At 39.5% G+C, this 24458-nt stretch overlaps 1 protein-coding gene across 10 annotated transcripts in view; it reads right to left on the minus strand.

Annotated features, from left to right (window-relative positions):
* Nucleotides 1-24458, minus strand: part of CDC14B (cell division cycle 14B) — a 105730-nt gene that overhangs the window by 52594 nt on the left and 28678 nt on the right. For 5 of the 10 annotated variants that reach the window (XM_043566750.1, XM_043566754.1, XM_043566749.1 and 2 more), the window contains exon 2: nucleotides 172-262. In XM_043566750.1, coding sequence (XP_043422685.1) covers nucleotides 172-262 — 91 coding nt within the window. Of the gene's footprint in view, nucleotides 1-171; nucleotides 292-1639; nucleotides 3037-24458 lie in introns of those variants that run through there. The other 5 variants (XM_043566756.1, XM_043566753.1, XM_043566748.1 and 2 more) reach the window with 5 other exon arrangements.

Here is a 24458-nt window from a genome sequence, read left to right on the forward strand (position 1 = left end):
TTTGATTTTTTCCTAAAGATCTATTTTATTACCAAGAGTTTTAAAAAAAAGCATTCTCCAATAATCAACAGATTAGTAATTTTCCAAGGCTATTCTACTTATAAACATACCTTTAGATTCTTCAAAATAAAAAAAAATGTTACTAACAATCTTTTAAAAAGCAATACTTACTTCTCATATTCAAGTTCATTATCTATGCTGAAATAATGTACATTTGATGAACTCTTTGGTCTGCTGTAGAGAATGGCAAAACAAAGGCGATCTGAAATGGAAAAATTGCAATGTTCCTTCCTTCAGGTTATTAAAAAACGTTTCACATATCATGATGCAACTCTTTTCAGATGAAGTCAAATTTTTATTTTTCCCATGCATGGTAAGGGTAATGGGCAATTTCAAAATGTTTTGCTATTCTGGCAGGTGATAATAAATAAGCCACATTTTTAAAGGAGAAATTGCTTTTAACCATAAATTTCAATAGCAGTAAGTAATTTTTCACATAGCAACATGGCTAGATTTTTAGAGGAACCTCTCATTACAAAACTTTAGTACCCATGGGCTAAGAAATTTCAGCAACTGGAGGCATGCATTTGATAATTAAGCATCAACCTAGATTACTTGTGCTTTGTTTCACTAGGTTTTCAAGTCATCCTAAAAAGTTATTTCAATAGGAAACTGCATTTTTTAAAACAGAAACTAAAGAACGCCATCAAAAAATGCTGCTAAATTAATGTTTATGGCTATAGAACACAACAAAACAAACCATATGTTTATCCAACTGTTCTTAGGGATCGCTTCTTTTTTGATTCGGAATCACTACTGTCATAGTGATTTTTACAATTAGACAAATTACCATTACAACAGAAGCAATGAGAGGTTTCTCCAAGAGGAGTGTGAGATGAACTTGTGTTGCATAAATGCAGTTAGGCTGCTATGAAGTTTAGCAAGAATGGTAAGGAGTAGTAATGCTCAGAGGCTCCACCCTTTCTCCATGCCTCACCCCCCAAAAAAGTTGCCTAAAAATCATCAGTGAAGCAGTCACCTGCAACACCTCTTAGTAGTAATAAGTAGTGCTAGGAGAATACTCACACTCAGATTGTGGCAAAATCAAGCACAGCCTTCAAAATAGTAAAATATAAAGAACGCCAGCTGGCATCCTTTCCCCAAATGGGAATTTAAACAACTTCTGTCTACAATTCAACTCACACAATCGCTGTATTTACTTCCTTGCAAACTCAACTGAAATGTCTTGCAACCACAAACACTCAAACGGATGCCGGAGTTTATTCCTTTCCAACCACAAATGAACCTTGATCCCCGTGCACAGAATGACCTGAGATTTTGCTCCCTTGGGTGAGGAGACGCAACTACTCTACCAGCCAGGGGTGTAAGGACACCGGGTTCCCAACTGCATGTGTCCGTGTGGATTCGCCCCAAAGCAAGACCATGCCTGGGGACAAGGAGTCCGGGGAGGCCACCCACGCCCGTGAGACAGCAACGGCCCAGCCCGAAGTGGAAGGGCAGCCCTATGCCGGCAATTGACGCCTCCTCGCCTCCCCTAGACCCCCCTCCCCGCGGCACCGCCTGATGCTGAGTACCGGGTGTCCCGGCGGCGCCGGCGACAGACAAGCCCCGCACTCACCTTTGATCACCTCGGCCACCAGAGGGGTCCCTGCGCCCTCCCGGCTCATGACTCCAAAGCATCTGGAAGGCGGGGCGGAGGGAAGGACCGGGTGGCCAGAGAACAACCAGCCCGGGAGAGAGGAGGCGCAGCGACCACACCCCCGAAGTTTAAAAAAACAAAGTTTAAAGGGCCGCGCCCAAGCGCAGGGCACAGCAACGCCCCTCGGCCACCCACCACACCACAAACGCGGGCGAGCCAACCCCGGAAGTTCAAAACTTCTCAAAAGGCCCCAAACAGAGTGGCGAAAGAGTGGGTGCTGAGCCTCGGCCCGCCTGGCGGTCTTCCGCAGCGCCAGGCCTGGCCGGGCCACACTAATGCACTTGAAGTCGGGGAGTGCAGCAAAACACCGCAGAAGCGGACACAGGCCTCATAAAAGCAAGCGGCTCCAAAAGCCATTAAAAGGACTTGTCAGAAGAGAAGGACTCGTTGGCTGACCTGCCCAGCTATGCGGGGCATTCCCACAGCCGCCACAGCCGCGCACTCAGCCCTCCTCGCCGCTGCCGCTAGGGGGCACTGTTACCGGACAGGGCCAAGCCGGGAGGCGGGGTCCAAGGCCCGGCGGCGGCCAGGCGGGGGCGGGTGGAGGCGTTAGACTTCTTAGTCCACTCAGCTCCTTGGCCACTTCGGGTCGAGACCCGCTGGGTGCCAGGCTCGCAGGAATGCTGACGTCTCATCTATTTGGGCTCTCCAAAACTGCTCAGGATTTAAAGGTAAGCCTAAAACTGAGGCCATGTGTTCCTTTAAAGGTCCTAGATTTCTCCTCCAAAAAGCATTAGGATGGTTGAAAAACAAAAATTCAGACACAATACTTAAGCATCCATTTAAAGTATTTTCTAAATCTATGTTCCTGTGTTAGTCTCAAGTGATAAAAAATTTACGATACAGTATGAGTATGTGCATATGTATATGCACATACAAACTAGGACCATGGGTGATTTTGATGATTTTCATTTCCTCCTGTTATTTTCCCAAGTTTCCTACAGACAAGTATTATTTTATCTGTGAAAAAATTTGCAATGACTCCCGTAAAGAGAAAGGCAATACAGGAACTACTCTACTCTTTCCAAGTCACTTATAGTCCTAATACAATATACACATTATATCACAATATATACATCTTTGCATCAAAAGTAAGCCTGCATACCTCCTAACCTTATCCTAAAATTTCCGAAAGGATCAAAGACTTTAAATGTAAAAACAAAATAATGAATTATTTCTGTACTCTCCAATTGGGCCTTTTTAAATGAAACAAAAACTAAAAGCCATAAGAGAATGTATTAAATTGATACACATTTTTAAAATGGTGTTCATAGGACACCTGGGTGGCTCAGTCTGTTGAGTGACTTCGGCTCAGGTCATAATCTCGAGGTTTGTGAGTTTGGGCTAGCTGCTGTCAGCCTGTCAGTGCAGAGCCTGCTTCAGATCTGCTATCCCTCTCTCTCTCTGCCCCTCCCCTGCTTGCACTCTCCCCCCAAAAAATAAATATTAAAATGATAATAATAGTAAAATTAAAAAGGTCTTCATGGAAAATAAACACATAAAGTCAAGACATAAGCTGGAAAATATTTTTAAATTCATCTCAAGCTGATGTTGAACTTCAAAATACAAAAAATGCAAACTGAAACCACAAGGTACTATTTTTACTTGGCAAAAATCAGAGGAGTCTGATAAAGCATTGTTTGTGAGGCTGTGGAGAAACATCCACCCTCTCAGGTTGCCTGTGAGTAGGAATATAAACTGGGATAACCTCCTTGAAGGGCAAGAAAGGGCAATTTGGCAGAAATTTCCAAGACTGAAAGCTGGCAAGACTGCCAAGACAGGCTGCTAAATATTACCATTTGTACCATTTATTTGAATGTGTGTAAAGTATATGTACGCATTTGTATGACTGTATATGGCACATTGCATAGCTAATCTCTGAAAGGATATACAAAAAACTGGTAGTAGTGAATGCGTTTTACAAGAGGAAACTGAGTGTCCAGAAATACAGAAAGATAAGTGAGATTTGTGCCTTTTCTTAACTTTCAAATTTTGTACCAAACATTTACCTATCCAAAATGAAGAAGGTTTTGAAAAGTGAACTTGCAGGCTAACAGCGTTTCTCCAAAGCTGACTCTTCATCAAGATATGAAGCATACTGTAAGCATAGTATAAGGCAACCTGGAAAAGTCCTTCGTGCACATTTAAAAAAAAGAACTGGTAGGGGGCACCTGGGTGGCTCAAATGGTTAAGGTTAAGCCTCTGACTTTGGCTCAAGTGATGCGTTGGGCTGTGTGCTGAGAGCTTAGAGCTTGGAGCCTGAAGCCTGCAGCCTGGAGCCTGCTTCAGATTCTGTGTCTCCGTCTCTTCTGCCCCTACCTCGCTTGCACTCTGTCTCTCTCTCTCTCTCTCAAAAATAAATAAACATTAAAAAAATTAAAAAATAAAATAAAAGAGAGAACTGGTAACTTATTTGATTTCTACCTATATATCTTGCAATCCAATTTCTTTTAACAAACCCAAACAAAACTGGGAATACCTAGAAGGAAGTGGAAAGAGGTTTTTACACATTACAAGGGGCGGGGGGGAATCACTGGGGTATACAGCTGGCTCAGTTGGAAGAGCATGCAACTCTTGATCTCGGGGTTGTTAGAGCCCCACATTGAGTGTAGAAATTACTTAAATAAAAACAAATATTATTTTTAAAAAATCACTGATTTTTGATGTCCAATTACCTTTCCATAATGTATTCTCAATATTCTATTGTTAGACTAATATTGCAATAAACTGCTGTGGAGATGAGTGTGGGGATGAGAGCTATTTATCAGAAGCCTCAAGCTAGAAGCCGGAATCTTTTACAAAGTTCATGATTCAATTTATAATCCTGTAAACACATGTATCTTCCACTTAATGTTTCTGTTGTCAAAAACAGAACACTGAAGATTTAAAGTAATAAACGTTCTTGCCTATATATGCCTGTCACATAATGTTGCCTCTCTTGCTTCTTTGAAAAGGGCACAGTAAAAGGAAATCTCACCATTTAAAAATGTTAACAAAAACGTTCAACATCCTCATGCCCAAATTGTCTGTTTTGATTTGAGTTGTCTGTTTTGATTTGGCTTTTGGGTCTCCAGTTTGCTACTTCTTCCTTTAATAAATACGTTAAATAAGTAAAAAGTATTTTCCTACATAACAAATGTAGAAATTTGGGGATAATTAATCAAACAGAGGGGTACGTTCTAAACCAAGTGAGAAATACATGTAGGAGTCAGGTGGCAATGATAACACAGCATACACTTTTTAACAGAAAGAACTCTACTTGGACCTACAGACACAATCAACTTCCCACTATTTCTCTTTCCCCCTGGAACTGGACTGACTTCACAGAACCTGGCAGAGTAGCTAGAGAAGTGAACAGCTTCCCTATAGGATAAGAGAGCTCACCACAAGACAAGCAGAAAGGAAGATTCACATTCCTATGGAACAAAAGAGAACAGGTAAAAAACCAGGCTCTACCGGAATACTGACTGTCCCTTAGAGAGAGGGACAACAGACATCAGCCTCTCAGCTGTATTAGTCACTCAGTTTTGAAGGGAAGGAGCAGAGGAAGGGGGACCAAGGGGAGCAGAGGAAGAAATGTTCGCAAAAGTACTGATTTTAAAAAAGAAAACAATGACAGTGAGCAATTATCGACAGTTCAGTGCTAGGTACTGTATTAAAGCTCATAACCTATGAGGTGTAGATACTACTACTACTATCAGTAGTTTGCAGGAAAGGAAATCTAACCCTAAAGAGGCTAAGTGGCTGACCTAAAGGAAAGGTCACAAAGCCTGTTATAAAGTAGAATTAGGACAGGCTATTAGATTGAAGCCTGAGGCTTTTTTAAATCCTTGCCTCAGAGACTTCAGCTGATGTAAAGCAAGAATAATTAAAACAATATGATGTTACCATAGCAATATACAAATATGGACCTGGGCATATATGAAAACTTAGTATGTAATGAAAATGTATTTCAAACCAGTAACAAAGAAGGCCTTACTCAATAAGGAGCAGTTATCTCCATGTATGAAAAGAAACTGAGATTTCCATCTCACCTATCATATAGAACAAATACCAGATTAAATAATTTTTTAAAGCTGTCAGGTAACTATAAAAATTATAATGAATAGTTCTACAATTTAAATGGGGAATTTTTAAGCATGACACAAAACTCAAGTCATAGAAGTAAAAAACAAACTTAGAGGAAAATATATAATAAAGGGTTAATCATATAATAAAGGGGTAATCGTCATGACAGAAAAAAAGTACCTACAAAGCAATGTAACAACCCAATAGAAAATGAAACAGCCAATTCAAAAAGCTATACAAATGGTCAATAGTATATGAAAAAATTTTCCCAGTGGCTCATCATTAAAAAAAAAAAAAATCCATCATCATGAAACAGATTACAGAAAAAAGTCACATGATTATCTCATTAAATACAGAAAAAGGAATCATTAAAATCAAGTCAGTTCCAATTAAGTCTTTGTATAATGAGCCTAAAGGAGAACTTCTTTAACCTGATAAAGAGTATTTTCCAAATACCTCTAGCAAGTATCATACTTCATGCTTTATTTTGTGAGCATCTCCCTCAAATAAAAAACAAGACAAAGGGTGCCTGGGTGGCTCAGTCGGTTAAGCATCCAACTTTGGCTCAGGTCATGATCTCACCATTCGTTGGGTTCGAGCCCCATGTCGGACTCTGTGCTGACAGCTCAGAGCCTGGAGCCTGCTTCAGATTCTATGTCTCACTCTCTCTCTCTCTGCCCCTCCCCCAACCCCCCCCCCTCAAAAATATTTTTAAAAAAGACAAAAATTCCTATCATTACAATAACCGGAAGTTCTGGCTGATGCCAAGATAAGAAAAAGACATGAGAAGAGTTGGAAAGGAACCAGTTGTCCTTATTTACAGACAATAATTATCTACCTAAAAAATATAAGAGAAATCTGTAAACAACCTATTAAAACTTTTGCAAAGTTCCTGGATATAGATGATTAACACACAAAAACCAAGAGTTTTTCTATATACTTGTAATAACCAACTATGAAATATAATAGCATTTGCATATCCTTTATGAATATATGGCAAGATAAAGCAGGTTTATAACTGGGAAGACTCACTATCACAAAGATGGTGATTACCCTCAAACTAAAGGCAATTCTTACTAAAATCTCAATACAGCCTGACAAGCTGATTCTAAAATTAATCTAGAAGACAGCAGGAACCACTAAGAGCTGAACAGGAAGGGGGCCCTTGCCCTACTAAATAGTAAAATTTAAAATAATTTAGGCCCTGTAGTATTGGCACAGATATAATAGACAAAAGGGAAAGATGAGAGCCCAGAGAGAAACCACATTTAAAAAAAAATTTTTTTTTAACATTTATTTATTATTGAGAGACAGAGAGACACAGAGCTTGAGCAGGGGAGGGGCTGAGAGATGGAGAGGCACAGAATCTGAAGGAGGCTCCAGGCTCTGAGCTGCCATCACAGAGCCTGACGCGGGGCTTGAACTCACAAACTGCGAGAAGTTGTACATTTAACCGACTTGGCCACCCAGGCGCCCCGAGAGAAACCACATTTACATGGAAACCTCCCATATGGCAGAGGTGGTATTACAGATCAGTAGGAAAATTACTCAGTACAAAGTACAGGGATAATTGGTTGTCCACTTTGTCAGGGGTGGTAGGAGGAAGTTGGATCCTTATCTTACACCATCAGCCATCACTCCCCAAAGAAGAAAAAAATCCCAGGTGGATTGAAAGTCTAGATATGAAGGGCACCTGGGTGGCTCAGCCTAAGTGTCTGACTCCTGATTTTGGCTCAGGTCATGATCTCACAGTTTGTAAGCTGGAGCCCCACATCGGGCTCTGCACTGAAAGCTCAGAGCCTGGTTGGAATTCTCTCTCTCAAAATAAATAAACACTTAAAAAAAAAAAAGTCTAGGGTGCCTCGGTGGCTCAGTTGGTTGGGTGACTGACTTTGGCTCAGGTCATGATCTCACGGTTCATGAGTTCGAGCTCCAAGTCGGGCTCTGTGCTAACAGCTCAGAGCCTGGAGCCTGCTTCAGATTCTGTGTCTCCCCCTCTCTCTGCCCCTCCCATGTTCATGCTCTGTCACTCTCTGTCTCTCAGTAATAAATAAATATTTTAAAAAAAGTCTAGATATAAGAAGAAAGCTGTAAAAGTTTTAGAATATAGAAAAATAACTCATAACAGTGAAGGGATGGGTTTTTTTTTTTAAACAAAACATAAAAGGTACTAACTATGAAGCAAAAGATTGAGAAATTTGGTCACATGAAGATTTAATGCTTCTGTTCAATATGAGACTCCATAAGCAAAATTTTAGAAGATAATTCACACACTAGAAGATAGTTACAATGCATACAAGCAAAAGAGGATTAGTATCAGAACTTATAAACAACTATAAATCACAAAGAAAAAAGCTAACATCCCAATAAATAAACGGGCAGAAGATGGGAGTAAGAAATTCACAAAAGAAGAAACCTAATTGTTCTTGCTCCTCTTTTTAAAATTTTTTTTTCAACGTTTATTTATTTTGGGGACAGAGAGAGACAGAGCATGAACGGGGGAGGGTCAGAGAGAGAGGGAGACACAGAATCGGAAACAGGCTCCAGGCTCCGAGCCATCAGCCCAGAGCCCGACGCGGGGCTCGAACTGACGGACCGCGAGATCGTGACCTGGCTGAAGTCGGACGCTTAACCGACTGCGCCACCCAGGCGCCCCCTTGCTCCTCTTTTTAAAAAGGACCTATAAGATGAGTATGGTTTTAGTCTGTGCTATGCCTTGTGATGAACTGAGTTTACTCGTCAGAATAAACTATGGCAACAACTAACCCTGAAATTGTAGTGATTTAGTTCTCTACAACAGGTTTATTGCTTGTTGGTGCTACATGTATCACAGGTAGGGGGTGGAGGAGGCTCTATTCTATGCAGTCATCCAAGAATATGGAATAGAGGCTCCATCAGTTGCAGATGCACCATCTGGAATTTATCCTTGTGGCTGGTTGACCGATGTGCCAGTGACTGCTTCTATAAGTAATTCCAGTGGCCTGCAGATCTAAATGCACACAGATATAAACCAAGTCCCTTAATTTTATCAGTAATAACGCCTACATTTTAATCTTTACCTGTTTAACTCCTGTGTTCCTCTATCAGTTGCTCTAAAACTAAGGTGGGGAAAAAAAGAGTAATCTTATCTAAAGAGACCCAAAAATCTTCACCCAATGTTACATTAGTCTCCATACTCATCTATATTCCTGAAATATTTAATAATTAAAAAAAAAAAAAAAAGGAAGCCACTATAAGAACTGCAATGGTTTTCACACCTTTCAGATCATTAGAGCAAGAGAAACTAAGAAAATGTCATGGGGTGCCAGGGAGGCTCAGTCAGTTAAGTGTCCGACTCTTGATTTTGGCTCAGGGCATGATCTCACAGTTTGGTTCATGAGATCAAGCCCCACATCAGGTTCTGCACTGACAGCTTGGAGCCTGCCTGGGATCCTCTTTCTCTCTCTCTTTCTTTCTCTCTCTCTCTCTCTCTCTCTCTCTCTCCCTCTCTCTTTGCCCCTCCCCCACTCATCCATGCTCACACCCTCTCGCTCTCAAAAATAAGTAAACTTTAAAAAAGAGAAAGAAATGGGGCACCTAGGTGGCTCAGCTGGTGTCAGACTTCAGCTCAGGTCATGATCTCACAGTCCGTGAGTTCGAGCCCCGCATCAGGTTCTGTGCTGACAGCTCAGAGCCTGGAGCCTGCTTCAGATTCTGTGTCTCCTCTGTCTCTGCCCCTCCCCTGCTCATGCTCTCTCTCTCTCTCTCAAAAATAAATAAACGTTAAAAAAAAAAGAAAAAGAAAATGTGATCAAGGCACCAAACAGCTAGGAAAAACATGGCAAATATAAAACAGAATGAGATGGTAGGGATAAGTCCAAACATATTAACAATAATAAAATGCAAAATACTTAAATTCATCTACAAGAATTTCAAATTGACTTTAAAAGTACATACTGCTTAATAAAGGCTACTAAAACAAAGCCCTATAAGGAAAATTTAAATGAAAAGATAGGAAAACGGTGCCTCATCTTAGACATTTTGCTTTTATTGCACTTCACAGATAGGATTTTTACAAACTGAAGGTTTGTGGCGACACTGCACCAAGCAATCTATTGGCACCATTTTTTCCAACAGCATTTGCTCACTTTGTGTCTGTGTGTCACATTTTGGTAATTCTCACAATTATTTCAAAAATATTATTATTATTATTATATTTGTTATGGTGATCTGTGCTCTTTGTTAACTACTGTAATTGTTTGGGGTTGCCACAAACCACGTCCATATATAAGATGGTGAACTTAATCGATAAATGTGTGCATTCTGACTACTCCACTAACCAGCTATTCCCCTGTCTCCCCCTCTTCAGGCTTCCCCATTGACTGAGACACAATATTGAAATCATTCCAATTAATAATGCTACAATGGCCTCTAAGTGTTCAAGTAAAAGGATGAATTACACATCCATCACTTTAAATCAAAAGGTAGAAATTAATACTCTTAGTGAATAAGGCATGTCAAAAGCCTATTGATAGGCTGAAAGCTTGGCCTCTTGCACCAAAGAGCACATTTGTGAGTGCAAGGAAAAAGTTCTTAAAAATTGAAAGTACTACTCCAGTGAACACATCAATGATAATAAAGTGAGACAGCCTTATTGCAGATTTGGGGAAAGTTTTAGTGGTATGGACAGAAGATCACACCAGTCATAACATTCCCTTAGGCCAACACCCAAGCCACCATTTCTACAAAAGCTGAGAAAGGAGGAAGCCTCAGCAGAAAAGTCTGATGCTGGTAGAGGTTGTTTCATAAGGTTTAAGCCATCTCCATGACATACAAGTGCAAGGTGAAGCAGCAAGTTATCCAGAAGAACTAGTTAAGGTAATTAATAAAGATGGCTATACTCAACAACAGACTTTCAATGTAGATGGAACAGCCTTCCATTGGAAAATGTCATTTAGGACCTTTTACACCTAGTGAAAAAAAGTCCATGCCTGGCTTCAAAGCTTCAAAAGACAGGCTGACTCTCTTGTTAGGGCATAACATAGCGAATAACCTTCAGTTGAAGCCAGTGTTCCTTTACCATTCTGAAAATCCTAGGGCCCTTAAGAATTATGCTAAATCTACTCTAACTGTGCTCTACAAATGGAACAACAAAGCCTGGATGGCAGCACATCTGTTTATAGTATGGCTTACTGAATACTTTAAGCCTACTGTTGAGACCTACTGCTCAGACAAAAGAGTCTTCTCAAAATATTACTGCTCATTGGCAATGTTCCTGGTCACTCAAGAACTCTGATGGAGATACACAATGAGACAAACATGTTCATACCTGCTAAAAGAACACTCGTTCCGCAGCCAGCCCATGGTTCAAGGAGTCACTTTGACTTTAAATCTTACTATTTAAGAAATATGTTTTGTAAGGCTATACCTGCCATAATACAGTGGTTCCTCTGATGGATCTAGGCAAGGTAAATCAAAAATTTTCTGGAAAGGATTCACCATTCTAGATCCATTAAGAACATTCGTGACTCATGGGAAGAGGTCAAATATCAACATTAACAGGAGTCTGGAAGAAGGTGATTCCTACCCTTGTGAATGACTTCAAGGGGTTCAAGATTTTAGTGGAGGAAGTCACTGCAGATGTGGTGGGAACAGCAAGAGAACTAAAATTAAAAGTGAAGTCTGAAGGTGTGACTACATTGATGCAACCTCATGATAAAACTTGAATGGATGAGTTGTTCCTTATGATGATCAAAGAAAGTGGTTTCTTGGGATGGAATCTACTCCTAGTGAAGATAATGTGCAGACTGTTGAAATGACAGCAAAGGATTTCAAGTATTACATACTAATTGATAAAGCAGCAGCAGGATTTTAGAGGATTGACTCCAATTTTGAAAGAAGTTCTGTTGGTAAAATGCTATCAAACAGCACTGCATGCCTCAGAGAAATCGTTCTGTGAAAATCAATCAATGTGACAGACTTCACTGTTGTCCTATTTTAAGAAACTGCTACAGCCACCCAACCTTCACAACTACCTCCCTGGTCAGTCAGCAGGCACTCTCCACCAGCAAAAAGATTTTGGCTCACTTAAAGCTCAGGTGATGGCATTTTTTAGCAATAAAGTATTTTTTTTAATTTATTTTTAATTTTTTTAATGTGTATTTATTTTTGAGAGAGAGAGACAGAGTGTGAGCAGGGGAGGGGCAGAGAAAAAGGGAGACACAGATCTGAAGCAGGCTCCAGGCTCTGAGCTGTCAGCACAGAGCCTAATGCAGGGCTTCAACTCAGAAACAGCAAGACCATGACCTAGATCGATGTCGGGAGCTTAACCTACTGAACCACCCAGGCGCTCCATTATAAAGTATTTTTTAATTAAGGTGTATACACATTGTTTTTTTCGACATAGTGCTATTGCACACTTAAAAGATTATAATGTAAACATAACGTTTATGTGCAGTGGGAAACCAAAAAGTTCACTTGGTTTGCTTTACTATGATATTCTCTTTATTGCAGTGTTCTGGAACCAAACCCACAAATACCTCCAAGGTATGCCTGTAGAACTCATAGTAAAAAGCAATAAAAAGATGATGTTTCATGATTAAAGATATAATCTACCAGGAAGCCTGCGTGGCTTAGGGTGTTAAGCGTCCAACTCTTAATTTCGGCTCAGGTCATGATCTCCTGGTTCGTGAGACTGAGCCCCATGTCGGGCTCCACACTGACAGCATATCGCTTCCAGGCCAGCCCATTTAATTGATGGTACAAAACTCTGCCGAATTCTCTTTCCTTCTGACAGCAGCATTCAAGATTATAATCATAACACAAACCATGTTAGAAAACCGGCAGAGTCCATAAAAAAAAAATACATATTTACCAAGAAAGATACAAAGAAAGGTTCATAGAATCATTTGAAAATAATGACTGAAAACAAATGTTCAGAAACAGTAGACTGAAACACTGTGATACTTCTTACAATGTAATATTAAATAACACTAAGAATAAATTAACTATGACCATGCACAATATCATGGATGTCTCTCACAAACATACTATTTAGTGAAAGAAGCCACACAAAAGAGTACATACAGTATGGTTTCATTTATATTTCAAAATCAGACAAATCTTGGCAACAAAAATCAGGAGAGTGGGGTGCCTAAGTGGCTCAGTTGGTTGAGCATCTGACTCTTGATTTCGGCTCAGGTCATGATCTCGTGGCTCATGGGATCAAGCCCCACATTGGGCTCTGCATGGACAACGTGGATCCTGCTTGGGATTCTCTCTCTGCCCTCCCCCATGTGTGCACAAGCACTCTCTCTCTCTCTCTCTCAGTCTCTCTCAAAATAAACAAACTTAAAAAAAATTAGGATGGTGTTTATCCTTGTGAAGGTTAGTGATTAGTTAAGGGTTAAAGGGGTGGTCTCTGGGGTATGGTGATGTTCTGTTTATCAGTCCATGTGCTACTTATATACCCTGATGTACACAAGCCATCTACTAAGTTACTCCTTGTGTACATTTCTGTATACTACTATTACATATTATAAATATGTATATATTATTAAAATAGAGAGTTCAATTATGTTATACTCAATAAAATTATATATGTAGTAGCTGTGCTCCAACAGCCTGGGTCACCAGAGGGGAGATTTAGAATAGGTCTTACCTCACCAATGATGGGTATATGTCATGAACAAAAAATAAACCTTTGCTTGTTACATCCCACTAAGATTTTGGAGTTGTAATCACAATATAACCTAGCCTATCCTGAACTTACCTTTAGATGTTTAAGAAAAGTCTTAAACTAAAACACAAAATGCAAAAGCTATAAAGAGAAAGGATTTGATAAATTTACAAAAGACACCATAACAATACTTTTTAGAGATGGGGTGGGAGGAGAGAATAATACTGTAGCCAACCTGAATTCCCATAAAAATAAGTATATAATATTGGGTTATAATCCAAAGTATACAATAAATATGGACAAATGCTGATACAAATAAGTGCTTAAATAAGTAAATGGAAGAGAGACAAAACTTTCTTACAGAAGAATTCCAAATAAAATAGGTAGATACTTCCCTCCAAGAGGTGGAGCATAACCCCTCCCCTCTTTTGAGTGTGTGCTAAACTTAGTGACTTGCTTCTAAAGAATACAGTATGGGGGCGCCTGGGTGGCGCAGTCGGTTAAGCGTCCGACTTCAGCCAGGTCACGATCTCGCGGTCCGGGAGTTCGAGCCCCGCGTCAGGCTCTGGGCTGATGGCTCAGAGCCTGGAGCCTGTTTCCGATTCTGTGTCTCCCTCTCTCTCTGCCCCTCCCCCGTTCATGCTCTGTCTCTCTCTGTCCCAAAAATAAATAAACGTTGAAAAAAAAATTAAAAAATAAAATAAAATAAAGAATACAGTATGAAAAGGGAAAAATGGCAACTTTACAGAGGAGAAACCTGGCCAATGCTACTTTAATGCACATGGTCATGATTAACCAGTGATGTCATGTGGATTTCATGTACTCTCAATATGATGTGTAAGAAGGGCACTTCTCTGTGGTGTTCACTCCAAAAACCCAGTCTAGTCATTAGAAAATATCAAGTGCAACTAAGGAACATTCTACAAAATACCTGACCAGCACTCCTCAAAACTGTCAAGGAAACTGTCAAAGACCTTAGATGACTAAGAAGGTAGCACCAAAATCAATGTAGTATCCTAGACTGAATCCTGAAATAGAAAAGACATTAATGGAAAAACTGCAGATATCTGAATAAAGTCAAATATACTTAATAGCAACATACCAATGTATGTTAAGGTATCTTAAGGTACCAGAGTAATTCAAGATGATGTAGAGACTGAATTATGTCCCCTAAGATACGTTACCTTGAAGCCCTAAACCCCAACAGGACTATATTGGAGATACGGCCTTTAAAGATCTCATTAAATGAGGTCAAAATGGTGGGGCCCTAGTGCAACAGAACTGATGTCCTTATAAGTGGAGGAGACACCAGAGATCTTTCTCCCTCTCTGTGCACACACAGAGTAAAAGTCATGTGAGGTCATAGCATGCTGGGAAGAGAGGCTTCACCAAAACCAACCGTGGTGGCACCCTGATCTTGGGACTTCCCACATCCAGAACCGAAAGAAAATAAATTCTCATTGTTTAAATCACCCACCCTGCAGATTTTATTTTGGCAGCCTGAGGTGATTAATGCAGATACTAACATTGGAGGAAACTGAAGAGTATACAGGAACTCTCTGTACGATCTTTGCAATGTTTCTGTAAATCTAAAAAGTTATTTTTAAAAAAAGGAACTGATTGGAAAAAAAATATTTATAACTTATATAATTAAAAGATATATAGACATATATAATAAATATAAAAAATTCCTTTAAAATATCTTAAAATTGCAAACAGCCCAAAAGAAAATTGAGTAAAATATAAAAAACCAAGTCAGAAAAGTAAACACAAATGACAAAAAAGATGAGATGTTTAACCTAATTAGTAATTCAAAAAATAAAAATTATAAAACTATAATTCTGTTTCACACCATCAAATTGGAAAATATTTTAGATACTGATATTAATTAGGGAAAGGTTGTGGGGAAATTGCTACTTTTATACAAAGAAGGTGGGACTATAAATTGAATACACGCATCCTGGAGAGCAGTCTGGCAGTGTCTATTATGCCTGTAACCCTTGACCCAGCTGGTTCCCATTCTTAGTATCTACCTCAGAGAAATGCTAGCGTAGGAGCACTAAGAAGCATTTGTGAAGAGGTTTACTATATAGCACTGTCTGCAATAAAACTAAACAGAAATAACAATTGTTATCAATAGCAGAACAATTACATAAACTGTTGAAGTCCTGCTGTGACTTAAAATTAATGAGGAGGCACCTGAGTGGCTCAGTCAGTTAAGCATTCGACTTTGGATCAGGTCATGATCTCATGGTCCATGGGTTCGAGCCCAGCATCAGGTTCTGTGCTGACAGCTCAGAACCTGGAACCTGCTTTGGATTCTGTGTCTCCCTCTCTCTCTGCCCCTCCCCTGCTTAAGCACTGTCTCTCTCTCCCTCAAAAATAAATGAAAACATTAAAAAAATTATTAAAAACTTATTTAAAAATTTTTTTAAATTAATGAGGTAGAGCACTGTGAAATCTCTTCATACTACTACAAAGACTTTTTTTAAAAAAAAATAGATGAACAACATCTATTCAAAAAAAAAAAAAAAGAAACAGTGAAAAACAGCCATATCCCTACAGGTAAATATATGCATATGAAAATAAACAGCAAAGCAAATGGAAGAAAACTCAACACCAAACAGTTAATGTAAACAAAAGGAACTGGGATTGGGGGGTAGGGGGGACTGATATTTTATCAGTATTACTTGGGTTTTTAAGAACATCTTAAAAGTTGGTCTTTTTTACTTAGTTTATATGTAATTCAAAATCTGTTCCTCTGGGGAGCAAGGAAGGGATGGGGGAGGAAACCATCATCTTTCCCCTCTCAACCTGGGTGGCCTAATTCCCTGTTAATAAATGCAGTGAAACAGCTATTTTCGGTCAGGACAAGATCTACCATCCCAGGGACGACATCAGTTTAAATTAAAGCATTAGTAGCTAGCACTCTTAACTGGAAGAATAAGATAGCGACTCCTGCCAGCTGCCTTTCACCATCCTTCCTTATCTAGTCTATCCTTCATCCCTGAGCTGGAGATTCAAATTTGTTTGACTCTCAATGCACTTTACAGGGAACTACAAAAGGGTGGCAAAGATAAGACAGCTCTATCAAGCTCTCTGGTCCTTCTCTTTAAAACAGGGGCTCTAAAACTTAAATCACTGGGGGTCCCCAGGGTGGAGGGGGAATCTCCCCAGCCCTCTGTCTCACATGTTCTCTGGCTATGTGACAAAAAGCAAAATTAAGAGTTCTAGACTCGGGGCGCCTGGGTGGCTCAGCCGGCTGAACATCCGACTTCAGCTCAGGTCAGGATCTCACGGTTCGTGAGTTTGAATCCCTACATTTGAGCCTCGAATCAGACTCTGTGCTGACAGCTCAGAGCCTGGAGCCTATGTCTCCCTCTCTCTCTGCCCCTCCCCTGCTCACGCTCTGTCTCTCTGAAAAATAAATTAAAAAACATTAAAAAAAAAAAGTTCTAGCCTCTAATTTCCTTTGTCTTTGAGTGTTGTATAATTACTCGTATCTGAAACTTGTAATATATTTACTAAGTTTATCAGAAGGTGGGTGCATTATACAGACGAATTCTTGTTTTATATAATGGCATTGGGCTATTGGTAAATTTGCTTTCAAACTGCATATACAAGGGTGAAAGGTATACAATTTGGTTTAAGCTACACTGTGGGACAAATCAGTTGATCTGGGGGCAGCTGCTCTAATCAGAAGCTACAGAGATGGGCAGCTATTAAAGTAGGAAACTCACATTCCAGAGGTGATACAATAGCTTTTCTATTATCCATATATCTGGAGAATTTACAATTAAAACAGTGAATGCCAAGTGGTTTTTACTGGTAAACTGAGTAGCTTGCTAATCAGAATAATTGTTAGAAAGGGCTCTCATTGGTAACATTAATAGCTGTCCATATATGTAGATAGTCTAAAATACTTTACAGATTATAAAGTTTATATGAATCTAATGTGACTCTTATTTAGGGATAGTGTTAGAGCCTGAAGTCTAGATGTCTAAACTGGCCCCTGTCCAGCTGCTAGCTGTGAGGATTTCTGTTTGGTGCCAACTATAAGGTTAATAGAATCCTGTACCTGGAATACTGTCATGTCTGCCTCAAGAGAACCTGTCACAAAAGCAGGGGTCAGATTACCTAAAATTTCAGGAGCTAAGTCCACAGGAAAGGGTGTATCGTAGTTTATGCCTGCTTGCTAAGAATACTGAATGAATCACTGTTGTATAGAAGAACTGTTTTTATCTGAGACTAGCTTTCATTATAATCTGGTAGATCAAAGCCGTAGTAGAGTTAGCTAAACCCTATCTACCTCAAGTTTTCCTGCAGTTACTGTTATCTATCAAAAAGTCCTAAGAGCTATGCATGACCAAACTAGTTCAGGTCAGTTTCCATCAGTACAATACAAAAGTCAGATTAGATCTGGCATCACTAACATGCCCTAAAACATTTGGATCACAGTCATGGAAATAAGACAGGAGCCAGAGACAGGAAGTCACACTGAAATAAAGCAGCCACGTTCAGCAGACATTTTTTTTATAGGATCCTAAACCAAGAACTTTGATAGATAAATTCTAATTTATCTACCTAAATAAATGTTTCAAAAGGCAGGGCATGTGGGGGACAGTGGTGTAAGTAAATGGTCTGTCTCATCTCAAATTTCTTGGCAGTGAATTTAAAAAAGACTTACTTTAATGAGTATTTTTAATATAACTCCCTTATCAGAAGCAAATTCTTATATACAATACTATCTCTGATGGTATTTTAATGCCCTCCTAACAATATTTAGGACAAATCACAATTCTAGGCCACTAGTCCTATCAATAACCAATTTTTTTCTATAGAAAAATATATAAGGGAGAGTTTTCAAAATTATGCAATTTGGTTGTGGTTTTTAAGAAAATGAGGAAGAGGATTTTGACTATATATCAAAAAAATTTTAATGGGAAAGAAAATATTTGAAGGCACTTTATGAAAGAAGTCATAGGAATGGCCTATAAGCTCATGAAAAAGGTATTTAAATCACACATATGCAAATTAAAACCATAATGAAATATCTACACCCACTAGAATGGTTACAATTAGAATGACACGGAGGGGCGTCTGGCTGGCTCAGTTGGGGAGCATGTGACTTGATCTTGGGGGTTTTTGAGTTGAGCCCCACACTGTGTGTAGAGATTACTTAAAATCTAAAAAAAGAAGAAAAAAAAGAATGATAACACCAATTGTTGGGGAAAATGTAGAGCAATTACAACTCTCAAACACTGCTACAGGGAATTTAAAATGGTAGTGACATTAAAATAAAATAAATAAAATAAAATAAAATAAAATAAAATAAAATAAAATGTATTAAGACATTGGAAAAGTTTAATAGTTATACATACTTTCCCTATGACCCAACCATCCTACTCCTAAGTACATACTCAGAGCAGTAAAATGTGTCTACAGAAAGACTTGTATGGGAGTTATTTGTAGCAGCTTTAGAAAGACCCCCAAACTGGAAAGGAGAATGCCCACCAACAGGAGAATAGATAAAAAGATTGTTGTATATTTATGCAATGGAACACTACCCAGCAAAAACAAAAGAATGAAGTGTTAATACACAAAATAAAATGGATGCATCTCTGAAGCATTATGCTTAGCAAAAGAAGACAGACACAACAGTTCATGCTATATGATTCCAGACATAAATTTCAAGAACTGGTAAAACTAATCTATATGGACAGAAATCAGAACAGTGGTTGTTGGGGGTAAGAATGAGTTGACTGGAAAGGAGCCCAGAGGGAACAGTAGTTCACAGGGGTATATACTTGTTAAAATTAAAATTGTACACATAAATCTATGCAATTTACTGTATATAAGTTATACTGTACTTTTTAAAAGTGGGGGGCAAAAAGAATCTTAAGTGGTACACATTCATGAGAAAACTACAGAATTAATATTTTGTATAGATAATTAAGAATTATCTTGACCTAATTAACTGGATAGCATAGACCATGAATAATAAATTACACTGCAAAAAAAAGGAAAAAGGCAGAAAAGGTCATGTGGCTAGTAGAAAGACTGTTGACTATTTGGTGAAAAGTAAATATTTTTATTCTTCCTAAGGCTGTAAAAGATTGTTTATAAAAATAAAACAAAAAAAAATTTTTTTAAGCAGTCCCTCTGGTCCTAAAATTTTCACAAAGGAAAAATCACAGATCCAGGGCCTATCTTTATTCATAGATTCTCTGCCATTCCTTACATTCCATCAAACATATTATTTAATAAAGTACTCTGGGTTGCAAATAAGGAGAACAGGAACTCTGTTAAATACCATCTCATATGGCTCTAAGACTTCCTAAGTAACATAAATATAGCAGAATAATCTAGAGTTCTTATTTCTTCTCTTAAAACTACTGATCCAACTCTCTCGCACTGCCTACAACACTGCTCCAGTAGAACTTTCAGTAGTGATGGAAATGTGCGGCATCTGCAAACATGGTTAGTGGTTACTAAAATGAACAACATAGACTTAGGGGAAATAGGTTCATCAGCTTCTGATCTATACATTCTGGCAAGTGGATAATTAAGAAACAAAAGTCCTCCACTGTGGGCAAAACAAAATCAAGGGAGCTATGGCTTTCCTTCTGCTTTCAGGATCTTTGGTTCCAAGAGTCCTGATCTTAACACCAAGCCTCAGGACACAACTCTGCTTTTCTCTGGGGTTTGAAGAGAATGAGAAGCACCTGCGGTCAGAAACACAGCCTACCCAGCATAGTGCCTAAGACACAACAGGTACCCACAGTAAATGCCTGTTTAAGAAACCAGTTTAATAAACGGAAGGAGGGTAGACAAGGCCAGAGGAAAAGGAGTCCTTTACTGAGTACATTCTGGGCTAGGCACTTTACACAACTTATCTCATTTTATTTTTCACCACGGCCTAGAATAGAGATTATCGCCTCCATTTTACAAATGGAAGAAGCAGTGCAAGGAAGAATAAGTAACTTGCACAGCTTGTGACAGTGGGGTAAAATACGGCTTTGAACAAATATAACCAATGTAGCCAGAATTCACTCATATATAGTTGCATATATACCAGTAATTGCTATATAGCATTTTTTTAAAGTCCCCTATTTCTCACAATTATACTGCAGTTTGGCTTCAAGGAAAGCCTATGGAAAAATAAGTGGCTCAAGGTAGGTGACTTCCAAAACTGCTTATTTCATAAGCTATTAAAATTTGAAAGCCATATCATAACATGTTTTTCAAAAGAAAAGAGGGGCCAAAAACACTGAAATCTGCATCATATAAAGAGATGCTTTATTTGAGCTTTTCCAGGCTCAAAGCTTGCTTCCTTGGGGGGAGCTGGGACACCAGAACAAACACTCTGGGGGGTCCAGAAGGAACACTGGAAGCAGCACAACTTTGTGGAAACCTAAGAAAGAGAGTGGGCTGTTCACTGAAAGCCCTCTATTAACCCAGCCACACGGCATCATTCAGCAAAGGAGCATTCTATCTTGCTTACAGGTCATTTTTTGACACAACTAATTTTCACAGCAGTAACATTTACCTCTCTGCAGCAGCTCTACATGAAACAGTAAACCTAAGGATTTTAAGAGAAATTTGTGTATGCTTTGAATTTGAAGAGGAAATAGCTCTTGCTAAGTTTAACATAATTTTGATGGAGATTTCTTGTTCTTAAAAATTTTTTTTAAAGAAAAGTTTTCAGAGAAGTCATTAAATATACATGAATTTAATGCCAATTATATTTATTATCTACTTAAAAAATTGTTTTAATGTTTATTCATTTTTTGAGAGAGAGAGACACACACACACACACACACACACACACACACACACACACACACACACACACAGAGCATGAGCAGGGAGGGGCAGAGGGAGAGGGAGACAAAGAATCTGAAGCAGGCTCCAGGCTCTGAGCTGTCAGCACAGAGCCCAACCAATGCCGGGCTTGAACTCACAGACCATGAGATCATGACCTGAGCTGAAGTCAGTGCTTTAACGGACTGAGCTACCCAGGTGCCCAGATATTTATTATCTACTTTAAAACAACATGGTATTCAGATTGTAACTATGAAGCACAGCTTTATATTTTACAGTATTACTTAAATACTTGTAATTGAAAAACACTGCCTGAAAGCAGAAGTGAAATTCTCCTGTTTAAAAAAAAAAAACAAAAAAACAGAAAGTAGGGGCGCCTGGGTGGCTCAATCGGTTAAGCTTCCAACTTCAGCTCAGGTCATGATCTCACAGTTCACAGGTTCAAGCCCTGCATCGGGCTCAGTGCTGACAGCTCAGAGCCTGGAGCCTGCTTCTGATTCTGTGTTTCCCTCTCTCTCTGCTCCTCCCCAGCTTGTGCTCTGGCTCACTTGCACACTCTCTCAAAAAGAAATATTAAAAATTTTTTAAATTTTTTTTAATGTTTTTATTTATTTTTGAGACAGAGAGAGACAGAGCATGAGCAGGGGAGGGGCAGAGAGAGGGGGAGACACAGAATCTGAATTGGGCTCCAGGCTCTGAGCTGTCAGCACAGAGTCCGACGAGGGACTTGAACTCACAGAGTGTGAGATCATGACCTGAGCTGAAGTCAGACGCTCAACCAACTGAGCCACCCAGACGCCCCAACATTAAAAAAAATTTTTTTAAATAAAAAACCATAAAGTACTAAAGATGCTAATAAAATTTATAACTCATATTTTATTTTTGTTTAAATTGAATGGCTATGTATAAGCATTCTGTTAATGCTTAATCATACACTCTCAACTTTCCTGACCAATTCTAACTTCAAATATTCTGCTCCACTCTTAAAAGTAATCCTTATATTTATCAGATGCAGTTATTTGCTTAAAATATGAAAAACATTCTCTGAAATCTGGATTCGTGATCTCCAACAGCCTAATGTTTTCCAGAGGAATACCTACACAAATAACAGTATTAAGATCAGTCAACAAATAGAAATAATGTGAAACTTTTTAAAAGTGTATTTACTTATTTATATATAGAAAGAGAATGAGCGGGGGAGGGGCAGAGAGAGGGAGAGAGAATCCCAAGCAGACCCCATGCTGTCATTGCAGAGCCCAAAGCAGGGCTCAATCTCACCAACCATCAGATCAAAATCAAGAGTTGCCACTTAACCAACTGAGCTACCCAGGCACCTCGAAACTTCATTTTTAAAACTGCTCTTTTTGTGTGTGTGATCAAAAACAGTGTAACATAGGGGTGCCTAGCTGGCTCAGTGGGAAGAGTATGGGACTCTTGATCTCAAGGTTGAGTTCTGAGCCCCACATTGGGTACAGAGATTACAAACAATTTTTTTTTAATTTTTTTTCAACATTTATTTATTTTTGGGACAGAGAGAGACAGAGCATGAACGGGGGAGGGGCAGAGAGAGAGGGAGACACAGAATCAGAAACAGGCTCCAGGCTCTGAGCCATCAGCCCAGAGCCTGACACGGGGCTCGAACTCACAGACCGCGAGATCGTGACCTGGCTGAAGTCGGACGCTTAACCGACTGCGCCACCCAGGCGCCCCGACAATTTTTTTTTTTTAGAAAGTGGGTGCAAGAGAGCGAGGGGCAGAGAGAGGGAGAGCAAATCCCAGGAGGGGCAGAGTGGGGGGCGGGGTGGGAAGGGAGAGAAAGAAAGGAAGGAAGGGAGAGGGGAAGAGACAGACAGAGATAGAGAAGCAGGGCTCACCCGAAGCAGGGCTCCTGTTTACCTGAAGCAGACTTGAGCTCACCCAATGTGGGACTCAAAATCACCAACCATGAGACCATGACCTGAAGTGAAGTCAGATGCTTAATGACTGAGCCACCCAAGTGCCCCAATTTTTTTTTTAAAAAGACCTTGTTGGGGCGCCTGGGTGGCGCAGTCGGTTAAGCATCCGACTTCAGCCAGGTCACGATCTCACGGCCCGTGAGTTCGAGCCCCGCGTCAGGCTCTGGGCTGATGGCTCAGAGCCTGGAGCCTGTTTCCGATTCTGTGTCTCCCTCTCTCTCTGCCCCTCCCCCGTTCATGCTCTGTCTCTCTCTGTCCCAAAAATAAAATAAATGTTGAAAAAGACCTTGTTAAATTGTAATCCATCAGACATATATTAAAAAAACAAAAAACAAAACAGCATAGGGGCACCTGGGTGCCTCTGTGGGTTAAGTGCCCAGCTCTTGGTTTTGGCTCAGGTCATGATCTCACGGCTTCATGGGTTCAAGCCCCATTTGGGCTCTGCGCTGCCTGTTTGGGATTCTCTCTCTGCCCCTCCCCCACTTGCACTGTCACTGTCTCTCTCTCAAGTAAACTTAAAAAAAATAGCATTAACAAAATCTACCATCTTAACCATTTTTAAATGTATCGTAATTTTAACTTATGCACATGGTTGTGAAACAGATCTCCAGAACTTTTTCATCTTGAAAAACTGAAACTCTATACCCACCTAGAACAGGCAACTGCCCTTTTCCACCTCCTCCCAGAAGGACAACCACAATTTACTAAGAGTTTGACTGCTTGAGGTACCTCATATGTAGAATCATACAGTATGTGTCTTTTTGTGACTGGCTTATTTCAGTTAGCATTAAAGTCCTCAAAGTTCATCAATGCTTTTGTATATGACAAGATTGCCTTTTTTTAAGACTGAATAATATCTCACTTTATGTATATCCGTATTTTCTTTATCCATTCACCTGTTATGGGCATTTAGGTTGCTTTCACCTCTTGGCTATTGTGGAAAATGCAGTGAACATAGATATGTTAGCTCTTTGAGATCCTGTTTTCAGTTCTTTTACATAGACACCAAGAAGTGGAATTGCTGGATCACACAATAGTTCTAATTTTAACTTTTAAAGGCCTTTATACTGTTTTCCATAGCAGCTGCACCATTTTACGTTCCCACCAACAGTGCACAAACATTCTAATTTCTCCACATTCTTAAAACACTTGTTATTTTGGCTTTCTTTTTATAGTACCCATCCAAACAGGTATGAAGTAATAACTTACTGTGGTTTTGATCTGAGTTTCCCTA

This window comes from Prionailurus bengalensis, chromosome D4, assembly GCF_016509475.1.
Source record: "Prionailurus bengalensis isolate Pbe53 chromosome D4, Fcat_Pben_1.1_paternal_pri, whole genome shotgun sequence".
Classification (NCBI taxonomy): domain Eukaryota; kingdom Metazoa; phylum Chordata; class Mammalia; order Carnivora; family Felidae; genus Prionailurus; species Prionailurus bengalensis.